Here is a 19,977-nt window from a genome sequence, read left to right as displayed (position 1 = left end):
ATTCCCACATGGGCCACCGAGCTGCGCCCTCCACAACTAGATTGAGGACAACTACTTGACTTGGAGCTGATGGGTCCTGGAAAAACACACTGTTGCCCAATAAAATTCTTTTTAAAAAATTCAGAATAAGCGAACAGGAGTATTCTGAAGACTCAGGCAAGGCAGATCTTTAAGAGTGATTTAGTGTGACAGAGGAACAAGTAAGAAGACCATTTGGTGTCTTCAAGAAAAAGAAAGAAAACATGGACTCCACAAAATGGGAGCAGAAAGCCATGAAGAGAAAACAGGTGAAGGAGGAAAAGAATTGCTTAAAGTAGAGAAGGTGACAAAGGCTGGTGGAGAAACTAAAAGTGCATTAGCAAAATTGAAATATTTAAAAGAAAATTCATTACAAATATAAGGAATTTTAACAAGATCACAAGCAGAATGGGAAACTTAAACCTCCCAGTCTTTGGAACATCAAGTAGACAATAATAAGGACATAGAAGAATTGAAATATGTACTGTGGATGCCAAAAAAGTGTATACACATGATTTGTATTCATCTTTTGTTATCGGTATATATTATTACAATTTTAATACAGTTTTTTCCTTTCTTAAAATGTGTATACATTTTTTACACCCTTTGTGTGTACACAAGGGGGAAATGAGGGAAAGGGAGGGATGGAGGGGACACTACACAACAAAAATGCTACACGTTGTTTTAAAGTAGCCACAGAATAGTTAAAATGTTTACCATATCTTAGACCACAAAGAAAACCTCAACAGTTACTTTAAAAAGTAAAAACTGAACAGACCTCTTTCTCTAACTATGGAGAAGTAAAATCAGAAACAAAAAGGTAAATAATAGCAAGTCATCCAGAAATTAAAACACATTCTCTAAAATAATTTGAGTCAAAACTACCATACTAGAAGAAAACACAGGTGTAAATTCTTCATGACTTTGGATTAGGCAATGGTTTCTTAGATATGAAACCAAAAGCACAAGCAACCAAAGCAAAAAAGAGATAAATTGGACTTCGTCAAAATTTAAAACTTTGACCTTCAAAGGACACTATCAAGAAAAGTGGAAGACAACCCACAGAGTAGGAGAAAATATTTGCAAATCATGTGTCTGATAAGGGTTTTTACAGGTTGAACTGTGTCCCCAAAAACAATATGTTGAAGTCCTAACCCCCACTACCTCTAGAATGTGACTTTATTTGGAGATAAGGTCTTCACAGAGGTAACCAAGTTAAAATGAGGTCATTTGTGTGGGCCCTAATCCAATATGACGGATATCATCATGAAAAGGGAAAATGTAGACACAGAGACACTTGTAGAAGGAAGACAATGTGAATACACACAGGAGGAAGCTGGCCATGTGACTGGAGTGATGAATCTAGAGACAAGGGACACCAAGGAGTGCCAGCAGACACCAGGGGCTGGAAGAGGCGAGGAAGGATTCTCCCCTGGAAAAATCAGAGGAAGCATGGCCCTGCTGACACCTTCATCTGAGACTTTTAGCCTCCAGAACTGAGACAATACATTTCTTTTGTTTTGAGACGCCCAATTTTTGGTACCTTGTTACAGCAGCCCTAGGAATGTAATACAAGGGTCTAGTACCCAGAAAAGATATATGTATATTGGCCATTCCTCAAAAAGTTGAGCAGTTCCTCGAAAGGAAAAACTTACCATAGGTATTAGTCATCCTAGGCTGTCATAACAAGATACTACAGATTGAAACAACAAAAAAATTTATATTCTCACAGGTTTAGCGGCTAGAAATCCCAGATCAAGATGCTTGCAGACTTGTATTTGTACACTGGTGAGGACTCTCCTCCTGACCTGCAGACAGCACCCTCCTTGCTGTGTCCTCACCCGGCCGTTCCTTTGTGTACGCTCAGGGGACAGCAGGCAAGCTCTGGGGACTCTCTTCCTCTTCTTAGAAGGATACCAGTCATAAGGGATTAGGGCCCCACCATTACAATCTCATTCATCTTAATTACTTCCTTAAAGGCCCTATCTCCAAACATAGTCACAATCCCACTCCAAGGTATATATCCAAGAGAAAACATGTTCACACAAAAACTTGTACACAAATGTTCATAACAGCATTATTCATAACAGCCCCAACGTGTAAACAGCCCAATGTCCATAAACTGATGAATGGATAAATGAAACTGTGGTATAACCATGTAATGGAACATTAGTTAGCCATTAAAAAAATAACTGATACATGCTACAACATGAATGAACCTTGAAAACATTACGCTAAGTGAAAGAAGCCAGATGCAAAAGTCCACATATTGTATAATTCCATGTATATGAAATGCCCAGGATAGGCAAATACAGAAAAAAGAAGTAGAAGAGTGGTTACTAGGGGCTGGAGAGATGGAGGAATGGGGAGTGATTGTTAGTGGGTTTCTTTTGGGGGTGATGAAAATGTTCTGGAAATAGTGCTGGTTACATAACCATGTGAATATATTTTTTAAAACCACTGAACTGTACACCTTAAAACGTGTATGAAGGGCCAGCAGAGCAGCTCAGTTGGTTAAGAGCATGAGCTCTGAGCAACAGGGTCGCCGGTTCGATTCCCACATGGGCCAGTGAGCTGCACCCGAGCTGAGCTGTCACTGAGCTGCCAACAGGTGGCAGGATGGCTCAGCTGGTGAGATCATGTGCTCCTAACAACAAGGTTGCCGGTTGGACTCCCACATGGGATGGTGGGCTACACCCACCCGCAACTAAGATTGAACACGACACCTTCAGCTGAGTAGCTGTGAGCTGCTGATGGGCGGCGGAATGGTGATTGGACTTGGAGCTGAGTTAGCTGCGCCCTCCACAACTAAGGCTGAAGGACAACAACTTGACTGCTCCCCTTCTCCAATTCCCCAACACTGTTCTCCTTCCCCAATTCCCCAATAAAATCTTTAAATAAATAAATAAAAGGTGTATAAAATTTTATGTTATGTGAATCATATCTCAAAAGAAAACTAACAATACTAACAATGTGACATGTTATGTATAAAAACGTACTGAATGTGACCAAAACTATACTCAAATGAAACTTCATAGGCTTAAAAAATTAAAACAAAAAATAACTAAGCACTGAACTCACTCAGAAAGAGATTTCAGGGAAGCAGGAGAGTAGTATTAATAAATATAAAATGATAAAATAAGCACCAAAAGTAAAGAGCAATGAATTTATAAATTTCAGAGCTGACTCTGTCATAACCAATAACATTAACTTCTGGCAAGATTAATTAAGAAAAAAGAAATCACAAGCACACAGCATGAAGGAGGAGAAAGCAGAGGTAACTCCAGATCTTGAGAAACGTTTTAACATATACATTTCCAGGCTAATTAATTAGATAAAGATCATCCAAAGATTTTCTATGAAAGCACAAATTAACAAAACTGATTCAAGGAGTTACGGAAAGATCGAGAATATAATCAAACTTTTCCCCTAAAAAAGGTTCAGGTCCCAGAGTTTCCCAGGCAGTTTCTCTTCAAAGAATGTATAATTGTGCTATTTAAACTGTTCGAGAACAAAAAAAAAAAAAAAGAGAGAGAGATTCTTCCTGATGCCTTTTCCAAAGCCAGAGTTACCATAACACCAAAACTTGACACAGAACAATAAAAAACACTAAATTAACCTCTCTTATAAATGTAGATAGAAAAAAATATTGACTTTCAAGCAAATTAGTTCAGCAAAATATTAAAAGAATAACTCACATCCAGTAGGGTATAATCTAAGAATGCACAGAGAATTCACACTGAAAAAAAATCCATTAATAGAATTCATCATACCAATAGGTAGGCCAAAGGAGAAGAAAGCATGTGGCCATCTTGAAATATGGTTAAGCATTTTACAAAACTAACATCCATTCCTGATTTTTGTTTTTTAATTCAGTCCAAAATGGAAGCATTATATAGCCAAGGGACTTTGGTGGTAGACAGACCTGAGCTCAAAGATGGGTCTCTATTTACCAGCTGGTCAACTGGACAATTCACTTGGCCTCTCTCAGTCCTCAGTTTTCTCATTTGAGAAATGATTATCATTCCCTTTAAATGAATTAATGTAGAAATTCATATTACACAGTGTCAAACACAGAGCAATAAGTGAAACTTTAGTATGTTTACTAATAAATGGAAATAAAAGAGTATTTCCTTAGTGATTTCTAAATCCATCTCTATCAAGACAACAGGATTATTAATATGAAATACGAGGAAAAAACTTGTATTACATATAGTATTATACAAAAGGGATTTTACAGTAGATAGTTCTAGATATGGAGATAGAGACAGAAAAAATGTGGAAGGATATTAATAGTTGTTTGTGACTGGGTAATAGAATTATGGGTGCTTTTTTTCTTTTTCTATACAAAATTTTTCAACATAAATGCAAGAGCAAACATTAAATCACAACAAAGATAATAAAACAACCCAGAGCTGTTGTTCCAGAAAACCAGACAAATTGGACAATCTCTCCCAAAAGGCAGAGGAAATGGATTAAGAGTCAAAAATGATAAAGGAAGTAACAAGATTTGAGAATCAGAAAACAGATGTACAACCTAAGGCTTAGAGAGATTCTTACAAGATACATTGGAGCTATCAGAAGTTCCAGTCAAACAATAACTGAAAAAATTTTTTCCAGGAATTAAAAAAAAGAAAGTGTGCACATCAAACGTTTTACTATGTTCCAAACTCAATGAAAAGAGAAGTGATAACAGGTAAAATTTTATTTTTGTCAGTAGGTTAAAGAGTTATGCACATACGTGTGTATATATACATATATGTATGTATATACACACACATATATATATATATATATATATATATATTTACAAAAGAATGAAAATTACACTGGCCTCAGACGTTCTGCAAAACAAATGCCAGAAGACAGAGACGTGGAGTCACAAACCAATCGTACAGTCTCAGATATGAAAAAACAGAAAGTACCACTCACTTATCCTTCTTGCAAAAGGTAACTGTAAAGTGTGCGCAGCCCAGCTGGATGAGAGACAAATCTAAAGTAATTTCAAGAAGGAGGAAGATCAGTATAAAAGGGTTGTAGGTCTTCCTTGAGTCATCTCAGCTCCAGACTCAGAAATGTGACTGTTATGCATTGACCAGTGGATTCTACCGCCCCTGGTCTGACCTTCGGTGCTTCCTTGCTCTTACCAGGAAAGAGGTTGACAGATACAGCAAGGTTGCAGAGGCTGAAGGATGCAGAATCCCTCTTTGTAAGAAGAGGAAGAGGGATGATTCTACTTCCGACTGAAATTTTTGAAAAGGGAGGACAAAATGGTGAGGGAATGCCCACCTCTCCTTCCCTGGGAAGGTGGAGGCAAGGCAGCTGCAGAGTGGAGTGTGGGGCAAAGACGCCGCGCCGTCAGGCGAAGGGGAGCTCCTAACGGCTCCCGCAGTCCCTCCTAAACGCTCTGCGGCTCAGCGGCAAGGAGTCACCTGTATCCTCCCTCACTCCCTCCCCCTTGTCCTTCGGGAAGGGAGCTGACCCTCGGTGGGGGTCACTGGGCTTGAGGATTTTTGTCGTCACTTCGTCTCCTGGAGAGACGCTGCGCGCTGATTTGAGGCAGCGTTGGCACTGATTGTGGTTTCTTTGGGGTGGATGCGGGGTGTAGGGGTGCTCCCGCGGGACCGACGGAGGGGACTTGGGGAAAGCGCAGGGGGTGGAAGGGGAGAGCGCGCTCCAAGGCGCGGAGAGGGCCCGGCGCGCGCGGCGGCCTTACCCCCGGGCCCCGTGGAGACGGTGACCTGCGCGTAGGTGGCTCCCGCGGCGGCCGCCGGGCCCGAGACCCCGTTGAGCGCCGCCACGCGCACGGTGTAGCGCGCCCCGGGCCGCAGGTGCAGCAGCGTGGCGGCGCGCTCGCGGAGNGGCACTTGGAAGGCCTTCACTTTCTAAATACCAATCTGACCATCTCACTTCCCTGCTTGAAACCTCCCAACAGCTCCTCATGCTGTCACCCTACCTGGCGCGGCACGAAGGCCACGCGCGGCCCGCAAGGCTCGCACGCGCCCGCCGGGCCCTCGCGGCCGCAGCGCAGGCACAGCAGCGAGTACGTGACGTCCGAGCGGCCGCCCGAGTCGGCTGGCGGCAGCCAGTGCAGCCTAAGCGCCAGCGGCGAGCGGCTCAGGCTGTACTGCAGGTCCCGCGGCGCGGACGGCGGCCCTGGGGCGGCACAGGGGGCCGGCGCCGTCAGAGGGTGAGGGGGGCACGGCAGCGCCACGCAGCGCGGGGGCGGCACGGGGCGTGGGGCCAGCGACCCCGAGGTGCAGAGGAGGGCGTGGGGGCAGGTGAGGCAGCGCGGGACATGGGCGGGGGACCAGTGAGGAGGTGGGATGCAGGAGTGGGGCTCGGCCAGTCAGGAGGTCAGTGAGAGGATGAGGATGGGGATGGGGACCGAGAACAGTGTGAGGGATGGGAGTGAGCCTCCTGGCTGGAGAGTAGAGTGAGGCGAGGTGGGGGCAGGTGGCGCGGTCCACTCCGGATGATCTGTCTAGAAGCCCAGCCTCCAGCCTCTGTCTGGACTCTCCCTGTTTTCCTGGTTCTTCCAACCCAAAGCCCGGGCCCCCATCCCCACCCCAGGCTCCCCTCCTTAAACCCGGGGTCGCTGGCCCTCACTCGCACCTCCTCCTCCCCAGCGTGGAGCCCTCTGCCCTCGCCAGCACTTCGATCCTGTCTTTATTGACCGGCTCTCTACCCACTCACCCACCCACCCTCTGTCAGGCGTTCAGGAGGGGAACTCACGGGTGCAGGAGGCCCAAGGCGGGTCAGTGGGCGAGCGCGCATAGTTGTCCTGGCACACGCAGAACGTGGAGGCATTTTCCAGGGCCCGGCTGTGCTCTGGACATGGCGAGCAGAGGGTCCGCCGAGAGGACACCTTGTAAAACCCTGGGGGACAGGCTGCGAGGAGGAGCCATGTGAGAAGGAGGGGGCTCCCACACAGCTTCTCTCTCCCCCACTTTCCTGCCAGACCTCATTAGGGTGAGGGTTATCTCCTCTGATCGTGGTGGGGAAAGGTGTGGGCTGTCTCTGTGTATGGATGGGGTGGCAGCTCTTGACTGAACAATCCCCTACTACCTAACCCTTAGTAAGCACTTAACATGTCCCAAAACACTGCAGTGTTTTACTTCTAGTAATTCATTTAATCCTTACAACAACCTGTGAAGTATGTACTTTATCCCCATTTTAAAAATGAGGACACTAAAGCTCAGAGAGGTTAAGTAACTTGCCCAACATCCCGCAGCTAGTAAATGGTGGGATTCCAACACCAGTAGACTGGTTCCACGGCCCCAACGCCTACTGGAAGAAAATGTGCCAAACTTCCAGTCTTGATGTGAGGATAGAAGACAGGTGCCTCCACAGTTACCAAGGGACAGACACCCACACGTTCCCAATTACACAGAGACAAATACTCTGACACACACACACACACACACACACGCACACACACGCACACACACACGTTGTCAAAGCTCATCCTTCCTCTACCATTTGGGGTTAATGCATCATAAGTCCTCAACTCACACATTTGGGTCCAGTTTGAAAATGGGGCCAACCAGGTGGAAGAGAGTGGAGAGAGAAGAGGGACAGTGAAAGTTCCCTAGTTCTAGTCTTGACACCTCCTCGGTTACTTTGCTTCTCACACCTCACCCAGAACACAGGTTGTTAAAAGCACAGGCTTTTGAAACTGAACACATAGCAAATAAGTTGTTCCACTTATTTGCTATGTGACCTTGGTCAAGTCGGTTAACCTCCCTGAGCCTTGTGTAGAATACCTACCTCAAAACGGTTATTGGAATTAACTGGGATAAAATGTATAAACTGCTTAGCAAAGTACAGACAACATTTACACAATAATGGTAGTAATTACTGTTCCTCCATGACAAGCCTGCAGTGGAAACTGCTACACACCCACTCTTAAAAATTCCTCACCAGCTGGGCCAGGGAAGGAGGCAGTGGCTCACGGCCCCTCCTCTCAGAGCCTGGGTGGCTCTCACCTTGTTCCCTAGCCCCACCAGGACTTCTCTGTCCCTCCTCTGTAATTTAGCTGGTTATGGAAGGCTGGCTGCTCTCCAGTCCCAAGAAGACATAGTACAAAGGAAGGGATGCAGACTAGCCCTTGGGAAGAACTTTCAGCCTGCCTGCGAACAGAGGGGAAGGGCTGAGGGTTACCATCATCTGGAAGCCTTAGGCTTGGGAGGGTCCCTCTTGCCTAGAATCCAGGCAACCCAGCTTCGGCCAGGGCCTCAGCAGCCCAGGAGCCTTTGGAAGTCTCTGCCTCAGAACAAGGCATGGAACCCACTAACACCGTGTGGTCTGAAGTCTGGTGGACAGCAGCAAGCGACGCTGGCTGGGACTCAGGAGGTGTGCGTTTGAGTGTTAGCTCTGCCACTTCCAGTGCCTCTCTGGCTTCAAGAAACCCTCAGTCAAACACAAAGAACCACAGCCTGCCCACCTCTGTTGTAAAATAAGAGAGGCGGTCTGTTTGTAGGTTCTCATGACTGTAGGGAAACAACGCCGGAGGCTCCCTTTCTCTGTGTGTATGTGGGCTCTGGGTCCGCGATGGGCCGTCCCATCAGAGAAAGCATGTTTAGAAGAGGTTTGTGTTGAAGGGCAGACTCAGGGAAGCAACTCCTGACTGCCAGGGTCAGAGTTGAAATTTCAGAGGCCAACTCATTCAACCCCCAGCTGGCCTCGTCCTCCAGCAGCTTTCCTGGCAGTAGCCACAGTCTTTGCTCCTATGCTTGTAGTGGGGAGCCCACCTTTTCTGAGGCTGCCTCAGCTGAACAATGTGGCATTTAGAAGTGCTTCCTGGGCCAGCTGAGTGGCGCGATGGTTAAGAACTCGCTTGGGACGCCAGAGGGACCCGGTTCGGATCCCACATATGAGGGCCAGTGACACTGCCCTCTACAGCTGAGATGCTGAACAACAGCTCAACCTGGAGCTGGGCTGCCATGAGTTGCTGGCGACGGCATAGGCTGCAGCCCCTGCTGCAGTGGGTTGCCATGGGCTACCGTGTGTGGCCAGCAGCCAGCGTGAGCGGCCAGCAGCCGCAGTGAGCGGCCGTCCAGAAGCCGGCGACTGATCTGCCTCGCCTGGGAAGAGCGCAATGATGGTGCCAACTTGGGCCAGTGAAGCAGCGTCCTCCACAACTAGATTGAAGAACAAAAAACGACAGCAACTTGTCTGTTCCCCTTCCCCCAATTCCCCAGCGCTGTTCCCATCCCCCCAATTACCCAATAAAAATCTTAAAAAAAAAAAAAGAAGTGCTTCCTTATGTTGATCCCCAGTCAACCTCCCTGTCTGTAATCCCCCCCAGGCCACCCCATCACAGAGTCTCAGCGTGCCCTGTGGAGCCTTAGAAAACATATCTGGTGGGGTCCCTCTGCTCCAAGGTGGTCCTACAGAGATCTGAAGACACAGGTGATACGCCCTGATTTCCCCCCAAAGTCTTTCAATAATTCCTCTAGTGGCTGGGAGATGGGGGACAAGAGTCAGCATCCCTAAAGGCAGAAACAAAAAGGGGGGAGCACATCTTTGCTCCGCCCCCTCCACATCCATCTACCTTTACAGAGATACCTGTCTTTAGGTGCAGAAGGCACTTGGAAGGCCTTCACTTTCTAAATACCAATCTGACCATCTCACTTCCCTGCTTGAAACCTCCCAACAGCTCCTCATGCTGTCACCCTACCCGTACCACACTGAACCCTTCCCTTCGCAACTATGGGTCCTATAATGTCCTACACCCCTTCTCTCCTGGCAAACTCTTCTGCTTCTGCAAACCCCAGTTCAAAATAATACCTCCCTGTGAAGCTCTCCCTGGCATCCTCCTCAGCTCCCTACTCCCCAAGGCAGAGCTGATGCCATTTCAAGTGGCCTTTGTCTGTCTCAACCTGAGGAAGCTCAACACAGCTCTGGAGTGGGATTGGGTTCCTGAGTGTGAGTGTGTGTGTGTGTGTGGTGTGTGGTGCGATTGCCCAGAGTGTGGATCCAAACCTCCTCCTCCAGCCGCTGACATCTATGGGCCAGGTACTGGTCTAGGCTCTGGAGATACAGCAGTAAAGGAAACAGACCAACATCCTACTGTCTACTGGTACCGGTGCCCTCCCTCCCACCTTCCAGGAAGAAGAGGGGCCATCAGTAATTCCCTCAATGTCTGGCCATCTAACCCACAAACACCTCCATTCACACCCACCTCCCCGCTCCTCCCCTCTTCCAGGCCTAGTGGAGGGGACGAACAGCTTCCTGTTGAAGACCAGCCCCTCCTCCTTCACTGTGGATCCCGTCCCTTTACCTGCTCCCAGACTACGTTCCATCAGTCACCTAACCTCAGGAGTCTTACACTGCTCCTTCTCTACTGGCTCTTCCCAGTGACAGAACAGGGGAGCAGAGCAGTAAAAGCAGCCCATTTAGGGTGTAGGCAGTAGGGTACTGTCTGTATAGAACCTGAAAACAATAAAACTGACTAAAACATGACCTGGTTTTTATTGGCAGCATGCATCAGCTACTCTAACCCATATCAGTAATAAACTTTCTTCCACTGAGGCAGATAGCTCCCACCAACCCCCACTTGGTACCCCACTGGCTCCTTCCCTCATATAAGCAGGCCTCTCCCATCTACAGTAAAAATCCCCATCCCATCCAATGTTCTCAAGACACCATGTCCTCCTCCCCACTTTCAAATCCAGCCTTCCAGAGAGTTGTTTACATTCCCTGACTCTAGCTCCTCCGCTTCCTTCATCCTTCACCCTATTGCAGCTGGTCTGTCCATCGCTCAACTGAAAGTGCTCTCGCCAGGGCCACTGAGCAGACATTTTCCATTCCTTGCCTTATCTGACTGCTCCCAACACTATAGGCCACTCCATCCCAGACTCCTCCATCTCCCTTGGCTGCCATGAAATCACTCTCCCCAGCCTCTGAACACTGGCTTTTTTTTTTAAGATTTTATTGGGGAATTGAGGGAGAGGAACAGCTCTGGGGAATCGGGGGAAGGGGAACAGACAAGTTGCTGTCCTTTTGTTCTTCAGTCTAGCTGTGGAGGACGTTGCTTCACTGGCCCATGTTGGTATTATCATTGCACTCTTCCCAGGCGAGGCAGATCGGTCACCGGCCTCTGGACGGCCACTCATGGTGGCTCTTAGCAGCTCACACTGGCTGCTGGCCGCTCACGCTGGCTGTCAGCCACACACGGTAGCTTATGGCAGTCCACTGCAGCTTCACTGCAGCCTATGCCGTCGCCAGCGACTCATGGCAGCCCAGCTCCAGGTTGAGCTGTTGTTCACCATCTTAGCTGTAGAGGGCAGTGTCACTGGCCCTCATATAGGATCCAAACCGGGGCCCTGCTGCTCAGAGCTGGTGTCCCAAGCCAGCTCTTAACCAATGCGCCACTCGGCCGGCCCTGAACACTGCCTTTTTTATGGGCTCTGTTTCTTCTACTTCCCCCTAAATATAGCTGTTCTGTGAGTCTTCATCATTGGCCCTCTTACTTCTTACCCCACACATTCTCCCTGGTCTGTCCCAACCACACCCACAGCTTCAAGTAGCATCTATCTGTTGCTGAGCTCCAGACCCACTTTCTAGCTTCCTCCACTTGAATGTACTGTGGACACCATAAATTCAATATGTCCATCCACATCCTGTATTCTCTACCCCAGTGAATGACCCTCTGTCCAATCAATCCTCCAAAAGCATAGGAGTCAAAAGACTCCTTTGTCCCCCGGTATCACATGGTCACCAAGTGCTGTGGATGTTCTCTCATTATCACATCCATCCTCATCTTTCAGTGATCTCTACTACAGACCTTGTGCTCTTTCTCCTGGACCATTGTATCATCTTCCTTCCTCATCTTCTGACCTCTAATTCTTCCTTCTCCAATTCTTTCTTTGTAATTGCAGCTCAAGTGATCCCTGCTTCAAATCCTCCCCAGTGGTCTAAAGTATAAAGTCTAAGCTCTTTATCCCAATGCTCAAGGTCCTTCATGATTTGCCCCTGGTCATCTCCAGTCCATCACCCCTCACACCGCCAAATGCCCTCTGCTCCAGCCATGCTGACTTGCCTATTCCCTACCATGCTACATTCTCTCATGTCTCCATGCTTCTGCACACACTCTCTTAGCTCAGAATTCTCTCAGCTGCCTGGAAGATAAGGCCTTCTTACTGTCTCTCTCCACCCTTAGAATTGGCTTCTCCCTTCTCCAAGCTTTCTTGGCTCTCCGCTGATACATATCACTCCACTTATTCACCTGATCATTTCCACTGGGCACCTAGCATATACCATATTCCGTTATGGACACTGGGGCTGCTGAGACTAATACAACCCATTGCCTGAGCTCAAAAGTTCCTAGACCAGTGGTGGAAACACATATAAGTAGAACACTGCGTACTTATGGGGTAGGTGCAGAAACAGAGGTTGCAACAGGTGCTGGAGAGCAGAGAGGTGGATCCTAACCCTACTTAGAGAGCTCAGGAAGGTTCATGCCTCAAAATTCCTTACTAAGTCACAAGTTTCCCCAGGGAAGAGATGATGACATTCATCTATATACATGTCATAAACCCTCAGTCAATGCAGATGCTATGTTCTCAGTTCATACTGAATGGATGATTGAATAAGGAACTGAGAGCAAGTTTCACTACTTCCTCCCCTGCCTTCCCACCACTGTATTAATCCCTCTATTAGAGCATATATCACCCTGTTGTGATTTTTAAAGTTTTACATCTCCATCTAGACTGTGAGCTTAAGAGCTGAGACTATGCCTGATTCATTTCTGTTGCCCTGGCACCCAGAAAAGGACATGGCTTACTTAGAAAAGGCATCACTTGCTCTTTCTTTCTCCATTAAGTGCACACATCCATATTCCATCCTTACCCTCAGTCCTAGATGGGGAAGGGAAGGGGAGGTCTGTTCCTGGTGCCCACACAGATTTGAAAATCCACAAAATCCCCAACACAGAAGGTCTCGTCTCCCCCAGGGGGTACACTGACTCTAGTTGAGAGAGTTGGCTGGGATATTAGTAGTCATCTAGTGCATCCTTCCAATCTGTCTTTCTCAAGCGCAAGAATCCCCCTTGCCAGCCTGACTTGCAAATTGTCAATGACAGAGAGCACTCACTTCCTGTCATGTAACCAATCCCAGTAGCCAATAGGGCGTAGAGTTGGGCTATAGAGTTCTTTATGCATAGTGGAGCACCACGGTGTAGTAGAAAGAACTTGAGAGTCAGGCAAATCTGGATTCAAATCCTGGTTCCCCATTTAATAACTTTGCAAGTGAGGCGTTAATCTCTCTGAGCGTGTTTCCTCATTTGCGAAAGAGATAATGATGACTTACTTTATTGCCATGAATAAATGAGAAGGCCTGTGTGGTGAGGTGCTTATCACAGTGCCTGAAATATAGGCCCCTAATGCTCGTTTATATAGAATCAAATTTACCTCCTAGTAACTTCACTCATTGGCCCTAGCTGGACTCACTGGAAGCTCCACAAAACCTCAGGACTCCAGACTCCCCAGCCCACGGCTTCTCCACACCCCCTACCCCCAGCCTCTTTCATCGAGGGCACTCTCTTTCCAAATTGCCACCTGCACACGCTACACTCCCAAACCACACACCCCAGTCCGCTGGTTACCTTCACAGATGTCACCGCGTTCCTGGAATCCCGCACTGCAGCTGCAGCGGCCCACCGGCACCAGCCACTCACCGTCCGCGCCGCAGTGCATGCGCGGGGGGCTGCCGGGCTCCCCTTCTGAGTGTGCCACGCACGTTCCAGTCACCTCCACCAGCGTGGAGAAGGCGCTCTCCGCAGCAGTGGCTGGGAACGCCGCCAGGCCCCGCACCGTGGCGCGGCACTGCTTGTAGTAGACGCGCACGGAGACCAGCGCCACGCATGCGCCCACGTCCTGGAAGGCCAGGTGGAAACCGCGCCGGCTGAGCGGACCGATCTCGCGCACCTCTGTGTTCAGCTTCATCTTGCGTTCGCCCAGGTCGCCCTGAGTGAAGCTCTCGTCCGCTGCGATCGTGTCGATCTTGCGGGGCCGGCTGCTGCCTGGGCGGGGCCGCCCGCGGGCCGCCAGGTCGGTCTCGGTTTCCAGGTAGTAGACGTTGAAAGTCTCCTTGCAGGTGCCCGCGGCGCCGGGGATGCTGCTGCAGTCGCGCAGTGTGAACTGCAGCTCCACGAAGATGCGCTGCCCGCGGCCGCGGCTGATCCAGCCAGTCTGCAACCAGTTGTCCTGGTTGGGCTCCAGCACATTGCACACCTGGTATGTGCGGATGGGACGGTCGTGCTCGTCCACGCCGCTGATCTCCTCCCACTGAGGAGGAGAACAAAGATGTGGGCAGCTCAGAGCCAAGGCGCCCCCAGTAGGTCGAGTCCTGGTGGTGACTCAAGCTGAAACACCCCCTCCCCATCATTTCACATTCTCCTTTTCCTCCTCCCCATGCCTCCCCCATCACACACACACACACTGGCCATACACACCTCTGAAATGATAAGATGCAAAGCAGAGATAAACGATGGCGACAACGGAGTCCAATTCTTAATTTTATAGATGGGAAAACAAGCTCCAGAGGGAGAGGGACTTGACTAGATCCGCACGTGGAGTTAGTAGCAGAGGGAGGAACGGTGCCTGGAGTCTCCTGGCTCTCCGCCCAGTGCCTTTTCCATGACACCAACCTGCTCTCATACCGCCACATCTCCCCACCCCGACCCTGTTTCCAAACCTCTTTTAGAATTCCAAGTCTTGCTTGTTCTATCAATCCATCAATCAACAGCACTGCTTGAAGGATCTACTGTGTGCCAAGGCACTGTCCAGCATGGGCTCCATCCAGAGGCCACATTTCTGTTCCTAGACACAGCCAGTTCTCTCCTCACTTATTTTATTATTTTATTTTATATTTTGACTGTGTGACTGAAAACTCAACATTTTCTAATAGGCGACTCGGCTTGAAGCCAGGGCTGCTGCCGTCCACATGTTCCAAGAAGCATTTTAATCTGATGTAACCATAGGGAGCTAATGTGACTGAGACAGGACCATGACAGGATCCCTGGGACAGGGAGGGAAAGGTTTACACTTACCCCATTACTCGGCAGTGCAGTCCAGCCCAGCTCAGCCTGGGAGGCTTTGGAATCCAGGAGGATGACTAGGGAGGGGGGAGAACAGAGATGTCAGAAAGCCAGAAGGTCAGAAGGGTGGACCCTTTGGTGCATTCACTGTAAATTTGCTAAGGCATGGCAAATGTGACAAAGAATGCAGTCAAGTGTTTTCACTCCATACATCCTCAGGAAGGGGTGTGACTAGCTAAATTCCAGAGAAGGGTAGCCACACGATGAGGGAAGGAGCCTGTATTAGTTTCCTGTGGCTGCTGTAACAAATGACCACAGTTAAGTGGCTTAAAACAATAGAAATTTATTCTCTTACAGTTCTGGAGGTCAGAAGCTAAAAATCAGTTTCACTGGTCTAAAGTCAGGGTGTCAGCAACACTGGTTCCTTCTGGAGGTTCAGAGGGGAGATCCATTTCCTTCTTCAGCTTCTAGAGGCCACCTGGATTCCTTGGCTTGTGGCCCCCTCCTCCATCTTCAAAGCACATCACTCCAAACTCTGCTTCTGTCATCACATTGCCTTCTCCTCAACTGACTCCTCCTGCGTCCCATTTATAAGGACCATTGTGATTATATCCAGGCCCATCCAAATAATCCAGGATAATCTCTTCATCTCAAGATTCTTAATCATATCTGAAAAGTCTCTGGCCATTTAGGATAACATTCACAGGTTGTGGAGATTAGGATGTGGACATATTGGAGGGAGTCATTATTCAGCCTGCCACAGAGTCCATGGCAAGTACTCTAAGGCTGGCTTTAAAATGGGACGTTGTCTGGGCTGGCCAGGTGGCGCGTTGGTTAAGAGTTGGCTTGGGACGCTGGCTCTGAGCAGCAGGGCCCCGGTTCAGATCCCACATTAGGGCCAGTGGCGCTGCGCCCTCTACAGCTAAGATGGTGGACAATGGCTAGACCTGGAGCTGGGCTGCTGTGAGTTGCCAGTGACAGCGTAGGCTGCAGGGGAGCTGCAGTGGGCTGCTGTAAAGCTACTGAGTGGCCAGCAGCCGGCGTGAGCTGCCAAGAGCCACGGTGAGCGGCCATCCAGGGCCCACCAGCCGATCTGCCTCACCCGGGAAGAGCACAATGATTATGCCAACGTGGGCCAGTGAGGCAACGTCCTCCACAACTAGACTGGGGAACAAGAGGACAGCAACTTGCCTGTTCCCCTTCCCAAATTCCCCAATGCTGTTCCCCTCCCCCAATTCCCCAATAAAATCTTAAAAAAAAATAAATAAAATGGTGGGTTGTCAGTGAACCCCCCACCCAGCCTTCCCAGGTTCCCTAAATTATAACTAAGCATCAAGAAGAGGGAGAAAGTGAGTGTATCAGAGGATTCCTGTATACATCCCAGAATCCACGCAGACTCAGGGGCTCTTCTGAAATGTGGGGTCACCATGCAGGAATGGAGGAAACTTGAACCTTTTTACTTTGACTTCCAGGGCCTCTGGGGGAAAATGAAATGGAGAGACCCTCCCAGCAGCAGGTGAAATAAAAACCTCTCATCTTCTCAGCCAGCCCCTTTCCCAGCTACTGTCACCTCAACTACTGTTTTTGAAAGAATGTCAGTGGTCCATATATATATATATATATATATATATATATATATATATATATATATATATATATATATAACTATGACCCCTCTTGTGCCAGAGAGTCTTGGAGTAATTTTCTTCCCCCAGAAGGCATCATCCTAGCAGTCTGAATTCTTCTCTCAGTCTCGGTCCCAGAAAAGCACAGGTTTGGATAGCACAGCAGCAGCTCAGAGATAGGAGCCCAGGCCATCCTGAAATCTTGAAAGATTACTCATCTGGATCTTAATTTAAGCAAGGGGATGAGGCTCCAAAGTGAGGGCCTCTATGAGGGTTGGCTCCAAAGGCATCATTGACAGTGGGCAGGGCCGCCAACAGCATCCTGATTTCAGTATAACTGACAGTAAATTAGAATTGCATATTGTAAAGCGTCAGAAATCCAGTGCCTGGACAAACCCGGTGGGCAAAGCCTCAAATTCCAGTTCCTCAGGATTCTGCACCTGGATATGACACCTCTGGATTCAACTGAGTGTACAGCTCCCCCAAATTCAGAATCAGCGGCAAGACTCAGGTGTCTGGTCCTGAGGGCCAGACCCCAAACCTGGCAACGCTGATGGTTCCAGGTAGCCTACGCTTCAAATTCAGCACTGCGGACAGCTCCTGGATCAGCACGTCGGGCAGCCCCCACCCACTAACCCCCGCCCCCCACCAGCGTTCCACCTCCTGTTGGCCGCACAGTGGTCCCCTAGACCCCGCTATTCGAGCTCCATCCCGTCCCCCCATACTCCCATCTCACCTCCGCACCTCCCTGTCTCCTCTGCTCTCTTCTTCTCCCTGCCCCCATACCTCCCACCTCCAATCGCTCAACCTGTCCGTCTCACCAACCCCTGGACCGCCTCCTCTGGCTCCCACTGTTCCTGGTCTTTCTTCCCCAGCCTTCCAGGTCTCCAGCACCCAAGCTCCTTAATACCCCTCTCTTTCTATTGCTTAGCCACCGTTTTCTCTGTCTCGCCAGTTCTTTACTTCCCGCTGCCCGTTTGCTTCAAACCCCAATACAGACTCCAGTCTCTCCACACGACTCCTTCCCCAGCACCCCGGGTCTTCAGCCCCCTATCTTTTGGCATCCCAGGTTCCAAGAACAGCCACCAGTCTCCTCACCTTCCTCGGCGGTCCCGGGTCTCCCTGGTCCCAAAAGCAACGCGAGACAGAGTGGCATCAGGCAAACGAACAGGCGCAGCGGATGTGGGCCGGCGCGGGTCTCCATGGTCCGCAGACCAAGCTGTCAGTGCGGCGGCGGCTCAAGCCGCGCCAGCCCCAACACCGCTGAGCAGTGCCCCCAGACCCGAGAGCCGGCTGGGGGCGGGATCTCACAGGCTACCATCATCCATGGGGACCAATCACCTGGCACCGCTGCTGGAGCTCCACCAATCCCCGCCAGCAGAGGGTGAAGGGGTGGAGTTTCATAGGCTAGGGGTGGAACAGTGAACTGGAGGGGGGAAGGAAGGGGTCCCGCCAATCTCCAAACCGTGGGGGTAGGGCAGCGCTGAACGCTGGCTGGACTCCTGGGGAGAGGGATGAGCTGGCATCAGTGGCCCAGAGCTCTAAACCTTAGCCCTTCATTCCTGAGAAGTAGACGATGTGGGCGTGGCTGAAGGAGGGGAGAGCCTCGGGGAGGCAGCGACACTAGCAGCCTCTGAGATAGCCTGGAAGCTCCCTTGTTCCCAGGACTTGCAGAGGGTTTTGATATCCTGACCCAAGCTCTAGGGAGCTCTTCTATCTCCCAGCTCTTGGCTTCTTCCAGTGTCTGCGGCTCCTGGTGGCTCATGGCTCAATTCCGCCCCCTTCTCTCCTGGCCCTCTTCACACACACACACACACACACACACACACACACACACACACACACACACCAGCAGGTTGAAGGGGCCAAGCCCGACCCCGGGAGCTGCTCAAGAAAGGAGAGCAAAAGTGGGAAAGGGTCCCACCCTACTAGCAACGATGGGAAACTATGTGGATGCCGGGATGGGGCGGTGGTAGATTTGCATAAACGATCGACTTCTCAGGTTCTTGCTCTTGCTGCTAGGACACAGGCAGCACTCTCCACAATCACCCCTTTCCCCATTCTGCTTAGAGCCTGGAGTTCCCCCTTTTGATAATCCCTCTACACCCATCCCAGGGGACTGGTGAGGCGCGCAGCGGCCAGAACTCCTAGGTGTCAGCGAGAGAGGCGGAGTAATCCTCACAGAGTTCCACCAGCGCTGAAGAAGCCGCAAGGAAACGTGGCACACGACCTCTATCTAGTGAAGGTCATTTATGTGCAAGCTGAGGGTTTAAGGCGTTGGTGTGGGAAGGGTTGGGGCCCTCCAGGACGAGGGAGGCGGCTATTGAGCGCCACCATCTGGGCTGAACTTGAACGGAGAAAGCTCCACCCACCCTGTGGCTTTTCAGAGATCTTTTCTTGGGAGACCCAAGCACCCCTTTCTTTTTGGAGGCGATAATAGCTAGAGAAGTCTTGAGAATGCATGTGAATCCTGTGTCTACGTGACCTGCGTGGCCTGAGTGTCTGTGCATTTTATGCATACGTATTCCTTACCCCTCCAACCAACACTTACTGGGTCCCCACGCTTTGCGCTGAAGATACCTGGGTCAATCGCCGTCTCCGCCACAGTCCATACCTCCTTGAGAGCACCGAGCGTAATGAAATTTTCTGGCATCGTAGAGCACTGGCCATTTACAAGCTGCTTTCATGTATCCTCTCTCTCTCTCTCTCTCTCTCTCTCTCTCTCTCTCTCTCTCTCTCTCTCTCTCTAGTATGTGTACAATCACACTTGCGTGCTCACAGACATACTTGCTGGACAGTAGCAATAGGAGTAGCTGGGAGGAATTGGGCTCCTTTACCTGTAAAAAGAAAGGTCATCAGGAGGAGCTGGGGCTCAGGCTGATGCCCGCTGAGGAAGCAGAAGGAGGTGTGGCTTCTGGCCAGTCCTTGGATGCTGACGTGGGGGGGAGGGGGGAGGCTCTAAAATCAGATCTACCTGAAGAAGGGCTCTTACACCCCCCACCTCCTTCCTATCTTCATTCTCCTCACGCTCGCTTTTCCCCTTCCACCTCCCCCCAGCGCTGGGAGATGGTATTTTTAGAAGCTGCTTAGAGACCCAGGACTCCTTTCATTTCAAAACGAGTCTTCACTCCACCACCCCTCACTCCTTTCTCCAAAACCAGGTCCCATCCCCTTCGCAGTCTCTAAGGCGCCAGCTGTGGCATCTTACTTGAGCTCCAGGGACTTCAGTGCAGAGGTTCTGACCCTGTGTACTAAAATAAAATGCAGGCTTCCTATGAGCTTCGCAAGGAT

At 49.7% G+C, this 19,977-nt stretch overlaps 1 protein-coding gene across 7 annotated transcripts in view; it reads right to left on the bottom strand.

The window, feature by feature from the left end:
• The window catches only part of EPHA10 (EPH receptor A10), a 40,344-nt gene extending 21,840 nt beyond the window's left edge, over window positions 1-18,504 (bottom strand). The window contains exons 1-6 of one of the 7 annotated variants that reach the window (XM_019658240.1): window positions 17,785-18,486; window positions 15,074-15,138; window positions 13,628-14,309; window positions 6,754-6,909; window positions 5,975-6,174; window positions 5,735-5,894 (exon numbers count right to left, since the gene is read on the bottom strand). In XM_019658240.1, the coding sequence (XP_019513785.1) occupies window positions 5,735-5,894; window positions 5,975-6,174; window positions 6,754-6,909; window positions 13,628-14,309; window positions 15,074-15,138; window positions 17,785-17,890 (1,369 nt within the window). In that variant the 5' untranslated portion in view covers window positions 17,891-18,486. Of the gene's footprint in view, window positions 1-5,734; window positions 5,895-5,974; window positions 6,175-6,753; window positions 6,910-13,627; window positions 14,310-15,073; window positions 15,139-17,784 lie in introns of all 7 variants that reach the window. The other 6 variants (XM_019658230.1, XM_019658221.1, XM_019658214.1 and 3 more) reach the window with 6 other exon arrangements.
• Window positions 18,505-19,977: the final 1,473 nt, after the last annotated feature.

The sequence above is a fragment of the Hipposideros armiger genome, unplaced genomic scaffold (assembly GCF_001890085.2).
Source record: "Hipposideros armiger isolate ML-2016 unplaced genomic scaffold, ASM189008v1 scaffold_10, whole genome shotgun sequence".
In the NCBI taxonomy this organism is placed as follows: Eukaryota; Metazoa; Chordata; class Mammalia; order Chiroptera; family Hipposideridae; genus Hipposideros; species Hipposideros armiger.
Note: the sequence above shows the minus strand (reverse complement) of the source record. Positions and strands in the feature narration are given on the sequence as shown.